General features: G+C 41.1%; 1 protein-coding gene across 5 annotated transcripts in view; it reads left to right on the top strand.

The window, feature by feature from the left end:
- dsd (attractin-like protein dsd) overlaps window positions 1-14,535 on the top strand; it is a 64,648-nt gene that overhangs the window by 31,825 nt on the left and 18,288 nt on the right. For all 5 annotated transcript variants that reach the window (XM_087357818.1, XM_087357817.1, XM_087357816.1 and 2 more), the window contains 7 exons: window positions 1,714-1,899; window positions 3,602-3,792; window positions 5,261-5,433; window positions 7,291-7,474; window positions 10,481-10,654; window positions 11,639-11,782; window positions 14,319-14,468. In XM_087357818.1, coding sequence (XP_087213944.1) covers window positions 1,714-1,899; window positions 3,602-3,792; window positions 5,261-5,433; window positions 7,291-7,474; window positions 10,481-10,654; window positions 11,639-11,782; window positions 14,319-14,468 — 1,202 coding nt within the window. The remainder of the gene's footprint in view (window positions 1-1,713; window positions 1,900-3,601; window positions 3,793-5,260; window positions 5,434-7,290; window positions 7,475-10,480; window positions 10,655-11,638; window positions 11,783-14,318; window positions 14,469-14,535) is intronic.

Below are 14,535 nucleotides of genomic sequence, written 5' to 3'. Positions count from 1 at the left end.
GGATAATTGAATTAAAAATCTTGTACTGTTGGGATGCTGGCCAGACTCTTAAGTCCAATGTTAATGGTTTAGTGGTATGTTACAGCATCATGTGGCCAGTTAGATTTTATGTATGCTGTGATATTTCATTGATAAAGGCTAAATTAGTACAGTATGTGCTCATAGAATAGTGTGCAAGTGTGCATATTGTGTATTCTGGTTGAGTGGCCATATTATATGGAGCAGTGTGTCAGAAGTAGTTGGAACTTTAATTTTCAAAGATCAAGTCTGATTGTGGTTATAGAATGGTTTTTCACAGACATGTTATGCATCTGTTTATAGAAATGTTACTGGTCCACATTACAATATGTTACGAGCATACTAAACGCAACGAGCGTCCATATTGAACTGGAAAGAGGAGGAAAAATTCAAATAGTGCAAACATGATAACCAACTACTTCGCAGGTTGATACATGGTGGCTGTCATTGCCAACACAATTTTTATGCTCAAAAGACTTTTGTAAACCATGTATTTGTAATGCATGTCCACACTATTTAAACATTAATATGGCCTTATCACCATTATTTTTATTCTTGTAGACAGCATCATGATTATCATATCATCACCATTACCTCCACCACCTTACTTTCCATTGAATTATTAAGTTTTTTCCACACATATCCATCCTTATTGTCTCTCATTTTCAGTTTTATACCAGTAGTTAGAATTCCATTTCCCCTTGATCTTCCCATTTTGTTCAATGAAGTCTTCTTGGTCGGCCGGCCAGCTATGCCAATGTACAATGAAAATCCAATGTTTTGGACACTGCCTCTGCCTCCATCGTCACAGGTTGGTTGGTACGTATACTTGCGTTTGTTTGTCATCAGTCTTTCGACTGGTTTGATGTGGTCCTCCATTTTCGCCTACGTTGTGCCAATCTCTTCATTTCCACGTACATGTATCAACTAACGCTTGTCACTCTTCACATCACTTTCTGGTGATGGAGACAGAGACAGCCTTCATAACTTGGTATTTTCACTTTGAATCAGTACAGGTAATTCTCAGAGAAAACTTCGTTACATTCATTTTCTCTGAGTTTGTATTCATATTGTGTTTTATTTCATCTGTAATACATGACTGTTTCTGAAGATTTCTGTCTTCTGGGTTATTGCGCTGTGTAGTCTGGTCGATGTTAACCAACGTTTCAGAGGTCATACTGCCTCCGTCATCAGGGCGATGAATATGCCAATAGGGTGTGAGGAGTTGGATTTTATAGGCAGGGAAGTGAAAGGTGTAGCCTGCCCCGAGCCAATGGGAGCCGGTATGGGAGTGGACCAATGGTAGCACGTGGGCGTGGTCCACTCCCATACCGGCTCCCATTGGCTCGGGGCAGGCTACACCTTTCACTTCCCTGCCTATAAAATCCAACTCCTCACACCCTATTGGCATATTCATCGCCCTGATGACGGAGGCAGTATGACCTCTGAAACGTTGGTTAACATCGACCAGACTACACAGCGCAATAACCCAGAAGACAGAAATCTTCATATTCACCGCTGTGAGAACCTCAAGTCTTACATGACTGTTTCTGTATTTCACAGCGTTTATAAATTTCTGTCACATTACATAATTTTTTCCCTTTTATATTTTTACTGAAGTAATTTCTAAATATTTTATTTTCATAGCATGCAGTCTGCTTTTTTTCTCCTTGTGTGATTGTATTATGATTGCAGGTACACTCCGGGGAACTGTGGTAGCTTTACAGATCAGTCGCTGTGCCTCAATACTCGTCCCGGAGTCAAATGTGTGTGGAACAGGCGGCAGTCAAAATGCCAGCCAGTGACTGGTTTGCCACATTTTTTTGTGGTGAGTGCGCCTGAGATGCAGGATACTCAGGCTGCAGAGGAAGAGATATACAGGTATGAGAAATGTGACTGTCTGTTACATGGTTTGTGACTTTGTTTTGTTCACGTGGAATACGTATTTGCAGCATTTTGTTAGGTTATGTGCTTAACTTTGGTGAAGGAGAAATTATTGCATTCTTGGGATACTTATGTAATGACTGTTGATGATTCTGGTGGCTGTCAATAGAGGGGACAGGCAACTACTAGTTCCAGGGCTTGTAGGATGACACAGAATTTACTTGTGCATATATAAAGGTAAATGAAGTGGAGAGATAAGATCATTTCACTGTGAAATGATGAAGAGGCATGGAAGTCATGAATTACTGACTGAGCAATGACAGAATCTTTACGTGAGGACTAGTGGATATCGAGCTGTAGTGCTGTGTACATGAGTGAAGAAGTAATCAAGAGTGCAGGTGTGATTTAGAGACCAAAAAAACTGATTTTCCCATCAACTCCATGGAACAGACGCCTTCTTGAGAAACTGCCACTCAGCTTGTCAAAATCGCCACCTTTTATGGAACCTGAGGGTTCATTAGTGTATTAACAAGAGCCCACTCACTACTGGACCCTGTGCTCAGCCAATGAATGCAGTACACACTCTCACACTCAGTGTCTTATAAAGATTTATCTTAATAACTTCTAATACAAGGGAAGAGGATGATAATGTTGATGTGAATTGTGTTTTGTGTCAGTTTCAATTTACAGTAATTTGGAAAACATTATGAACAGGAAATAGTAGAAAAGTTCTATTTTATGATCTGAATCAAGCATGTCAAACTGGTGGCCCGCAGGCCGCATGCAGCCCAAAACGAATATTTTTGCGGCCCAGCCAATATAACGATATGTAAGAAACGTTTTAATAAAAATTTCGTAACTTAATTTGAAGGCAAAATTCAGTGAAGTTGGCGTGCCTGGATTTTACAAATATTTACATGGCAGGTTTGAAAATACTCGAAAATTCGCATATGAAATTATTTCCATGTTTGGAAGTACTTATCGGTGTGAGCAGTTATTTACAATTATGAAAGGAAATAAGTCTCCTGTCAGATCCAGAATTATTGACATTCACCTTGGGTTAGTTTTGAAAGTAATCACTGCGAACAAGTTTTCTCTCGAAGTAGGAAAGATAGTAGCAGAGAAGAGATGCCAAGTGTCAGGAAGAAAACTTTAATTTTATCGTTGTTCTTATTCTTTTTTTTATACTATACTTTTCGAAATAAACCTACGTTTCTATGAAAATTGAAGTGTTGTTGTTGTTGGTGTTAGTGGTTTTTTTTTTTTTTGTTTTTTTGCGGCCCACATAAACTTGAACCTTGTTTATGTGGCCCGTGTTAGCCTTTGAGTTTGACAAGCTTGATCTAAAGCTTTCATGGCAACTAAGTATAATGAATTCTTCTCAGGCTACCAGCCAAGTCAGTACCCTGAGGATGAGGACAGAAATGGTTATAGGGAATAGCTGCATTGCTTTTAGTGTAACTTTGGGCCTACCCTTTTAAGAGAGTCAAATATTATAATTATTTCTTTTGAAACAATAGAATAAATAAGTTATATACTGCAGATCTCAGATTATTTTAATGTAACTGTTGTGTATTAAGGTTTATGGTAATAAAGTCACCAGAAATCAAGGTTTAGTGGAAAGTCTTCTAGATTTTATTGATGCCCTTTTCTATTCATTATTTACAATGAGAAATTAAATCTCTACTTTTCCTTTCAGCCGGTGTCCAGAAGAGAGCCGTTCGTCCATTGCCGCTTCCATTATTGCACACTCAGAGCTGTGTGCTGGGTTTCCAGATTGCCTGTCATGTGTGCACACGTCTTTTCAGTGCATGTGGTGTGGGAATGGAGGCTGCAGCTATGAACGCTGCAGGGAAAATAGTGTGAAAAGTGCCTCTGTGGGCAGAGAAGGTAACAGATGAACTACCTGCAGCTCAGTAATAGAGAGGGTAAACAATTACAGACCATCTTCACTCAAAAATAAAGTATTTGTAAGGTTTCTCAAAAGCTCTAGTGTGTCCTGAAAATGCAGGGCGTGAAATGTTTTTTCATTTCATATCTGCCAACTTTTCTTGAAACTGTGTAGTATTTAAGCATGATTCTCCTTTCTTTTGTGTGTGTGTTTGTGTATGCACCTCTGTGCGTGTGTGCGTGCGTCTCTCTGCATCCAGACTAACTCTAAGGCCCACCCACCCTCCTATCTAATGGGTACTGAGGATAAAGCGCGGACAGAGTATGACGCTGACCACTCACCTGCATCTAGTGCTAAGGTTAATGAGTAGGAGCTATATCTCTCTTTCCCCTCAAGCTTTTTCCCTGAGTAATGAGTAGCGGTATGTTCTGGAAGTGCAGTGATGTCATTGTTCATCAGACACTGATTTACCAGAAGAAAAATGAGGGTGTTTTTCATGGACAGCTGTTTGCAGGTGAAGAACGTTTCTGTACACTGTCTTGCTGAAGTTATGTTTCTTGATTTAACAATACTCTGGCTGTTAAAGAACTTCTCTTGCATCATTTGCGATAAGCTATCTGATCTTTTTATGCTTTTTCATGATGACGACTTGAAAATAAAGCTTGACATTTCATTTGTGGATTGAAAAGATAGCATTTATATGCTTCCCTGATCATACCTTAAGCTGGTGAGAATATGTTGCCTGGTACCACACAGAATTTGATATTGGCTTGACATTGTGGTGTTCTGGTGCACTCGGTTTCAAAATAACAAAATTTTTCTAGTCTGAAGAAACTCTGGTGCGTTTCTCATTCTAATTTGCCAGAACAAGTGTTTCCCATGCACGTGCTCATCTATGAAGTATCTCACAGGTAACACAAAACTTTATTTAGGCCAGAAGCGAAGTAGAAATCCCGGTTTTATAAAATGGTGTGAGACAATAATTTTGTGTTTTATTTAGCTGAGAATTCTCATTGTACAACACAGAAAGACGCATGGCTTGAGTGGGATTTGAACCCACGGTCCCAGCGGCAAAACGGCACAAGGCCCACGCCTCAGACCATGCAGCCACTGCGGACCCCCCAGTATTTATAGTATCTGTATTTCTACCAGAGGTTACCAGATGTGTCATTTCTTTCCACCAGGCTCTAGAATGTTTAATTATGTTTGGAACACTGGTTGAAGTTGCTCAAACACTGTGTGAGCTGGACTCATTGCATGCTGGAGATCATGAAACACACCATCTGGGGGCAGGGGGCATATCAAGGTGGACCGTGCTGATATAGCATAACAGGTGGACTTACAAGAATACTTCATGTACAATTTGTTAATTTTCATCAGTATGATTTTTTCTAACACAGCCTTTTGCAGGAATATGAATGCCCATGTTTGGTAAACTGTTATGTTTTTAATATCCATGTCCAACAGTTCCAAATCACCTGTACCAAAGCCGGAGTGGCAGTGAGGGACAGAAGTGTGAAGCGAATGAGGGACCAGTGTGCCATCAGCTTCATAACTGTCAGGCATGCAGCACGCACAGCAGCTGCCACTGGGACTTTGAACAGCGCTGCAAGTCTGTTGGGAATGTCACAGAGCAACAGGTAAAATACCTGTCTGGTCTATAACATACGAGGTGCGATCGGAAATTTTCCAGACTGCGCCTATAAAAACCCGTACACTTATCTCAGGTATTAAATTCATCCATCACCCTCGAAGTAGTTCCCCTGGGAGTGAACACAACGATCCCAGCGCCGCTGCCAAGCCTGGAAGCATCCCTGGAAATCTTTCTTTGTCAGCCTGTCAAGCACCATCTGCGATTCTGCCTGAATCTCTTCTATCGTCTCAAATCTCCTTCCCTTTAGCTGAATTTTCATCTTTGGGAAGAGGAAGAAGTCACACGGAGCGGGATGATGGCCATGGTGTTTGAGGCCAAAAACTGCCGAACTTTGAGGGCAGTGTGCGCTGGTGCGTTGTCATGATGCAGCAGCCAGTTGTGGTTGCGCCACTTTGACGGCCGCTTCCGTCCTTTAGAATCAGCTGACAGGTCCCATAGCCTATCCCAACAATGTCGCACAAGTCGTTGATGGTACGACGTCGATCTTCGTGAATGGCCTGCCGAATCTTCGTAACATTTTCGGGCGTTGTGCTCGAAGATGGTCGTCCAGAACGCTCGTCATCATCGACAGAGGTTCGGCCATTTTTAAAACGTGAATGCCACACAAAAGTTTGTGCACGACCCATTGCGGACTCCCCAAATGCTTGCTTTAGCATTTCATAGGTTTCCGTAGCCGTTTTGGCGAGTCTTTGGCAAGAGATTCAGGCAGGATCGCAGATGGTGCTTGACAGGCTGACAAAGAAAGATTTCCAGGGATGCTTCCAGGCTTGGCAGCGGCGCTGGGATCGTTGTGTTCACTCCCAGGGGAACTATTTCGAGGGTGATGGATGAATTTAATACCTGAGATAAGTTTACAGGTTTTTATACGCGCAGTCTGGAAAGTTTCCGATCGCACCTCGTACGATATTTATGTTTTACGTTATCTTTAAAAATTAACCAATGTTTTATAAACTTGGTTTGTTAAACCAAGTTTATAAAACATTGGTTAACTTACAAATGTTCTGACAGCGTGTGGATTGTAGGGTTTTTGGACTTTGTCCATCGTCTGGTGTTATAGAATTACTCAATATTTTGAGAACTGGATCTGTCCTCATCAGGTGTTTTAAAGGCAAGGGGCAGCTACTCAGTCACTGGACTGGTCCAGTGATTGAGATTAGCTCATTCTAACGGATACCACAGAGTAGGTGCCCTTTTTTCAGCATAATGTATATAATATATATTACGAACAGGCTCTCTCCTGACTTCCCTTAACGAGGCAATGCTTGTAAGTTGTTCTGGAATTTAAATTATATTACTGCCTAAGTATACAAGAATTAAATTGCTGTCTATTAATAATCTTTTAAACTTTACTCTTCTGACTACATCAGGGACTCTATTTATTTCAAGACTCAAGGTTTCACTCGCCTTTATTGACTCTTGGGTCGCTGTGGACAATTTATTTAAATTTAATGGAATTACTGATTTTTTCAGCATGTACGATGATAAAGTATTAGAAATTATGTGTGCCACATGATGCACACTGGTAGGCTAAAGACTGTGCACCCCAGATTTCATTCTGAGTTGCATTCATCCTAATTTAGTAGGGCCTGGTGACTTTCTCTGAGATGAGGTATTATTTATATGAGATGAATATTGATATTCTTACTCTCTGTTACCCTGTTACTTACAACAGGCTCTTCCTTTAGTGTGCCTTAATTTTTAAAGTGAATATATGAGGGGGAAATTGTGTGTTGTGCTTATGAATACACCTGTAGATATCAAGAAAACTCATTTGGCCAATATGGCTGTTATTGTAGTGTTTCTGGACCCGTAAGAAGTAAGTGGTGTTTGGTTGATGTTTCAGGAGCCAGTAGCATGCACGAGTAGTTGTTCTGAGTTCACGTCCTGCCTGAATTGCACCGTGGAAGAATGCATTTGGTGCCAGAATGAAGGGCGTTGTGTGGACAAGAATGCTTACACTGCTTCATTCCCGTATGGCCAGTGTCGTGAATGGACCACTCATCAAGCCAGATGCCGTTCCACGTCTGGTATGCGTAAAGTACACATTCTTTGAGTTGTAGTGTCTGATTAATCCTTTCTTGTCCCCATTCTGAAAACATAGATGCACATCTTTCATCTAATTGTCTTACAGTATGACAAATATTGACACCATTACAAAAACTTTCTTCTCCATTCACTGCCTCCTAGTGACTGGGATCAGAGCTACTGCACACATGTTCAGCTGTAATAATGCCATGAAGTTAGACAGTCATACAAGAGGTGGCAGGAGATGATTCAGAATTTGGCACTTGCTTGTGCTTCCACTGTGAGCAGAAACTGTAGTGCGAGGCACTTACAGGTACTTAAGTCAGAAAAGAATTAGCCCTTCAACTGTTTTTTATTTAAATTCTTCACTCTGCCTCTTCAATACCCATTGGACGTTTAAATTCTCCTTCAATCTTTAAAATCATAGCAGTGACCAGAACAGAATGCAAACCTTTCAGTGGTTTGCAAAATTAATAAAAGTGGACTGACCTCGATTGAAGCTGGTGAATGTTCAGGGCATCTATCAACAGACAGGATAAATGAGAATGTTTAGTGCATAACTACAGCTACTTATCTGCGGGTAGCAATCACAAATTATGGATACTTGTCAATATTCGGTGTCACTCATCCTCAAAAGCTGAAGTTATAAATTTAACTCCAGCAACGAACGTCTTGAGGACAAGACGAGAATGTTATTTGAGTTAATCCACTGAAACAGACATCTAAACTTTCATGGCTTTGGCAGATCACACTTGAGACGGGACACAGTAAAATTTATGCCACGTGTTGACTGACGGCCAAGACCAGCAGTTCATTAGTGTATGTCATGATCTTTAAGAACACGTTCGTAATGACCCAATCTTCCTTTCGAAGGTCATCACAGGAGATGGGGCGTGGCTTTATGGGTATGATCCAGGGGCAAAGTAGTAGTCTTGTTACTCTGTGGAAAAGCCTTTTATCTTGAGTTGAAGTCAAAGGCATTGTTAATATGGAAGTGGAGTTTGAAGGTTATTTCTTGAATATATTCTTCGGTGGAAACCTAAAGTTGTAGTCTTAATCATCTGATCATAAGCTTCTTTTAGCATTTCATTGCATTTTTAGTCTCCCTTTGAACCTTTGAAGATTTTGTAAGGTTTGTGTCATGTTCATTGAGCAGATACATGTCAATGTCAAATAACTTACACTTTATTGACCATATATCGTCTGCTTACATGTGGTTCAGCTGGTCATGCCCCTTTGTGTGTTGCACACTGTTAAACTGTTAACCCCTGCTGTTAAAGTCTGACAAGCAGCCCCTTTGGAGGGAGGGTCTGAACCTCGTTAGGATTTGATTCTTACTCTGCTCTGATGTGCTTCTTCTCCAGAGCCAGAAGATGATTTCTCAGTTTCTTCTGGTGCAGTTGTAGCAATTCTTCCATATTTTTCTCCTTGATGCTCACAAGTCAAAATTGCTGGGTCGTGTTGGCTTTTATTTTGTCCGTAACACTGTTTGGAATTACAAAGCCACTGACATTATTTACAGAGTTTCTTCCATGTACGCACAGTGTGGAGTGAGTATAATACCAGTCACCAGTTTCATATTAAGCTGGTCAATGTTTACCGACGTTTCAGAGGTCATACTGCCTCCGTCATCAGGGCGATGCATTAGTTTGAAGATTTCTGTCGTCTGGGTTGTTGCGCTGTGTAGTCTGGTCGATGTTAACCAACGTTTCAGAGGTCATACTGCCTCCATCATCAGGGCGATTCTTAGTATGAAGATTTATGTCTTCTGGGTTGTTGCGCTGTGTAGTCTGGTCGATGTTAACCAACGTTTCAGAGGTCCTTACTGCCTCCATCATCAGGGCGATGAGTATGAAGATTTCTGTCTTCTGGGTTGTTGCGCTGTGTAGTCTGGTCGATGTTAACCAACGTTTTAGAGGTCATACTGCCTCCGTCATCGCCCTGATGATCCTACATAACACCATAATTTCTTGTTTCACATTCATTGATAATCTTGCAAGAGGTTTGATGCAGGTTATTAGCTGCATGTAGCTCAGGATAGATTCTGGTGGCAGTCTTTTGTGAACACGGTGATGAACCTTCAGGTTTCATAAAGAAAGTGGGCTATTCTTTGACAAGCCAAGTATACAGTCGACTTTTCAAAGAATTTTCTCTGCAATACAGCTAGTTAGTGAGTGAGTTTATTTTCTTGGGTCTTCCTGGTGGCAAATTATAAAGTAATGTTGAAAGGCAGTGGTAATGTACTACTTTGTTTTAGATTATTCTGAGTAGGAAATTCGTCAGACTATTCTTACCCATATATACTTTATTAGAGGCTTCATTTTAATTAGGTGAACTGGTTGCAGTGGTGTTCTGAATAGAATGAGAGTGTTGGAAAGTGAATGAGCTATGTTAAATTGTAAATAACAAATTTGATAGGTAGTACATGTGCAATGTGTATACTGTGTGCCATGTGAGTGCGGAAAAGTTTGCATTGGACAGATGGGCAGATCAATTGAAACCAGATGTATGGAACACAAGAGGCATATACAGTTAGGACAGCCAGAGCAGTCTGCGGTGGTGGAGCATAAGTTTGAAACAGGGCACAACATCAACTTCGACAACACCTTGGTTTCTTTCGTAAGGCCACAGGATATGCGGACTGCATAATAAAAGAGGCTATTGAGATCAATCTTCACCCCAGAAACTTTAACATAGGAGGAGGAGGCGGCTTCACACATGGTCGGGCTTGGGATCCGGTAATCAACTTAATCAAACGATATAGAGATCCACGAATCTAAAGGCAGCCCCAAACAGAGCAGTTGGTTGACTCCGCTCCCTAGCCACCCATCGGCTCGCACTCAGATCCATACACAAGCTATAGCTAGGTATGTAAATGGGTTAGTTTGAGCACGGTTTTGACTAGCCTTGGTAATGAGGACAGAGATGGTCCTCGAAACATCGACAACTTTTAACCATTTACAAATTCATGTTTCCATCCATACTAAATGTGTTCTTTGTTGTTTCAGGCAAATCTGCTTGTAGTTTTTATCCGACCTGCGTAGAGTGCCGGGATGACCCGGCCTGTGGGTGGTGTGATGATGGTTCTGGGACGGGTCTGGGGTTGTGTCTATCCGGTGGGAATGCTGGTCCAAACCAACCCAGCTGTGCAGCGGGTCAATGGTTCTTCACAGAATGTCCCAGTGAGTAATATTGCTCTGTCTAATGATCATACGAGGCGCGTCCTCAAAGTAAGTTTCCCTGGGGCCGTTTACAGAAACAAAACACAATTTCATGGAAATATTTATTGCAACAGATACAGCAAGTGTCCAGCTATTTTTCAACATATTCGCCACCGGAATTGAGACATTGGTCATACCGTGGGACCAACTTTTGAATACCTGTGTCGTAGAAGTCTGCCGCCTGGGATTGGAACCACTGTGTGACAACCATCTCCGCCTCTCTGTCATTCTCAAAACGCTGACGCTGACCGGACAGGAATTTCTTGAGGTGTAGGAAAAGATGGAAATCACTGGGAGCGAGGTCCGGGCTGTAGGGTGAATGATCAAACACCTCCGAGCTGAACTCCTGCAGGAGACTTGCTGTCCGTCGAGCCGTGTGCGGCCTAGCGTTATCACTGACCGCATTTCACAGTCGGCGGGAGCTGGAATAAGAACCTCCATCTTCAACAGCTGCAACAATGCTACTGTGAGAACGCGGGAGGTGCCGTTAGTGCATGAGCCATGCTACGTCATTTATCTATCACGTACGCACAGTCGCTTTGCGCAATATAAGGTTTGCTAGCTGTGGGACGAGTGGGAAACTTACTTTGAGGACGTGCCTCGTATCATATGTACAAGTAAATTAGGCAAGCCACTTTATGTGGCGTACATGGCTTATGTAGCTTGTGTAGGCCACTTTCACTGTTTGTTGCAAGATAAGATGTCGTTCCTTGCCTTGTGTATGTTTTCCGGCTCAGTTTTTGTCATTTGGTGGTCTGCACTCCCTTGTATTCGCATTTGAAAAGTCTTTTGGCTTCTGTACAGTCACTTAGGGGAGGCTTACTCTTCTGTTTTTGTGGCGATGATGTGGTTTCAGTTCTGGCCTCGGATTCAAGATGGGAGGCCATCATGGCTGATGCAGGAAGTAGTGTATTTTTATGCTGTCTCTCTGTCTCTGTCCACTAGCTTGCCAGTGTAATGGACACAGCACATGCCCAGCCAATAGCAGTTTATGCATCCAACCATGTGCCAACCTCACTCAGGGCCCACACTGTGAACATTGTGTTCTTGGTTACTATGGGAACCCAGTAAATGGTGGAAAATGCATTCGTAAGTATAATGTTTTCTTAGATATTTTATTAATAACTAGGGCAGAACGCTACTTTCGGAGCTCCTCGGAGGGGTTGGTCAAGTTTTTAAAAAGCAACGAACCCCTTCAGGGGGGTTGGTTGCGTTTTAAAATCTTGTGTAAGAAACTAAACTAAACCCCCCCGAATGGAGGGTTAAAACACTTGACCAACCCCCTTTAGGGGGAGCTTAATCAAGTGTTTAAAAAGCAACCAACCCCCCCGAAGGGGTTGGTTGATTTTTAAAATCTTGTGTAAGAAACTAAACTAAACCCCCCCGAATGGAGGGTTAAAATACTTGACCAACCCCCTTTTTCGGGGGAGCTTGATCAAGTATTTAAAAAGCAACCAACCCCCTTTCGGGGGGGTTGGTTGCGTTTTAAAATCTTGAGTAAGACACTAAACTAAACCCCCCCCCCCCGAATGGAGGGTTAAAATACTTGACCAACCCCCTTTTTCGGGGGAGCTTGATCAAGTGTTTAAAAAGCAACCAACCCCCTTTCGGGGGGGTTGGTTGCGTTTTAAAATCTTGAGTAAGACACTAAACTTAGCATTGTTGTGTTGTACTCGGCATTGTCGTGTTCCACAACAATGCCGAGTTTGTTTATACTCGGCATTGTTGATGACGTAATTTATTGACGACAACGAGGAATCACAAATTTTTATAATAAGATATGTACCTTTGTAGTGTGGTTTGAAAGCTATTTTAAATCATGGCTGAAGTTGATATGAAATGAAAGACTGTCAGCACAAAACAGATATAAAAATGAATTACGTAAAAAGTCGCCCAGTACATGTTTTGACCCTTCGATCATCAGGTGGATTATATAAATATAAAATTCATTACTGAATTAGTATGTGAAACAGGAGGAGGCATCCTCTTTCATATCAATTTACATTGTCTCTCAGCATGTGTAAAATTTAAGATCCAGAACATGAAAACATAAACCCATGTTTGAGAAGTGGTCAGTAATATCTGACAGATGACTCATGCTTATGTTTAGCGTGACTCTTAAGCAGTGCCTTGATATCAGCTAGAGTTGGAGGGGGCATATTCTGCATTTTCTTTTTGTTTCCATTCAGTGTGGTTTCGTACAGGATGAGGTCCAACAAATCCAGATCAAAGAAGAGTTCAAAATATTCAACAGGCTGAGTTGTCCAATCAAAACTTTATGGTACAACTGTTTTATGTCAAATATTTTGCACTGAATGTTTTAAACACGGGTTTGCAAATCCCGGTTTTGTTGTGTTAGCTATACATGATGCTCGGTGGTATTTAGCCCCTTACATGGATACAATATGAAAGTGTGCGATAACAGCAGATCATTATAAATAGATATAAGCAAGTTAAATTTTATGTTTTGCACATTTTCTAGTGTTTACGTTCTTTGTTACTTAGTGTATGTACATCCCTAAAGTCAGAGAATGTATAAGGACATTCTGTGAGTCTCAGCGTCATTCTATTATCTTTTAAGTCAGAATTGCGTGTATATGTGCTCAATGACAAATTGAAACATTGAGAAATCCAATGATAATTCTCAGTGTACCTATTCAGTAGGTGTAAGGAAAAGTCGATAGTTTTTTGTGGTGAGTGTCCTGTGTCATAGTACATACGCTTCTGTGCCGCGTGTAGTTTCTTACAGGTGATTGGCACAGTTTGTCGGATTTTAGATGCCATCTCATCTGTTACGCTACGTTTGTTTCACCAACCAAACGGTGGGGTCTGCACCATAGCTGCAATGCCTTCATGTTGCAGAGCAGTGCTGGTTGGAAGATATTATTTGGGTCTGAGTGTTCTAGAGTGTTTAACGCTGCGGAGGTTTAAGAGCTAATTAAGTTCAGGATATGTTTGTTAGTACAGAATCTTTTATCTTCCCATGTTCTATATAAGAACCAAAGGATTAAAATATACAAAACTGTATTCTTCCCTGTTATGATGTATGAATGTGAAATTCATTCTCTTGCTCCATGGAAGTAATATAGAATATAATATAGAACCAAGAAAGAAAGAGAATGTAACAAAGAGTGGAGAACATTGCTTAATGACGAAGTTCATAATTTGTGCTCTTTGTATAATATTACTGTGACAATTAAATCGAGGAGGATAATGCAAGTGGGACATAGCACAATTAATGGAAATAAGAAATACATTTGAAATATTGGTCTTAAACTTCAAGAAAAATGTCTACTTCTGAGATCTGAGCATGAATGGGAGGAGAACACTGAAATTTATCTCAAGAGAAATAGACTGGATTGAACTGGCTAAGGTATGGTCCAGCTGTAGTCCTCTGTGAAGATTTAGCGAAGGACTGTCTCATTCTAAAGAAGGATTCAGAGCTGTGGAGTTTGTTTGTTACGTAGTATGTGGTTTGTTAGTTTGTCAGTTAATCAGGAATCATGTAATCCAACCGTGTGATTGACTTCATTAGCCCTTTTAGGAATGCACTTGAAGAGGGAATGATTTTTGACATGTAGTTGATAGGAGATGTTGAATGTGTAAGTACAGTGTTTTGTTGCAGCATGTGAGTGCAATGATCAGGGCTCTGAGTGCCATCCGGATACTGGGAAGTGTTACTGCACCACGAAGGGTATCGCAGGGGACCACTGCGAACGCTGCGACACACATAACCACTATTATGGTGACCCAACTAATAAAGGTTCATGCTACTGTAAGTACAGTAGTGATTGGTAACTTGGACTTATGATTATGGAAATTTATACTCAGTTTTATATTTA

Source organism: Zootermopsis nevadensis, unplaced genomic scaffold, assembly GCF_977971745.1.
Source record: "Zootermopsis nevadensis isolate Lab colony 2312 unplaced genomic scaffold, Znev_1.0 Znev_ptg000028l, whole genome shotgun sequence".
Classification (NCBI taxonomy): Eukaryota; Metazoa; Arthropoda; class Insecta; order Blattodea; family Termopsidae; genus Zootermopsis; species Zootermopsis nevadensis.
The sequence above is the reverse complement of the archived record's forward strand: the minus strand, read 5'-3'. Positions and strand labels throughout refer to the sequence as shown.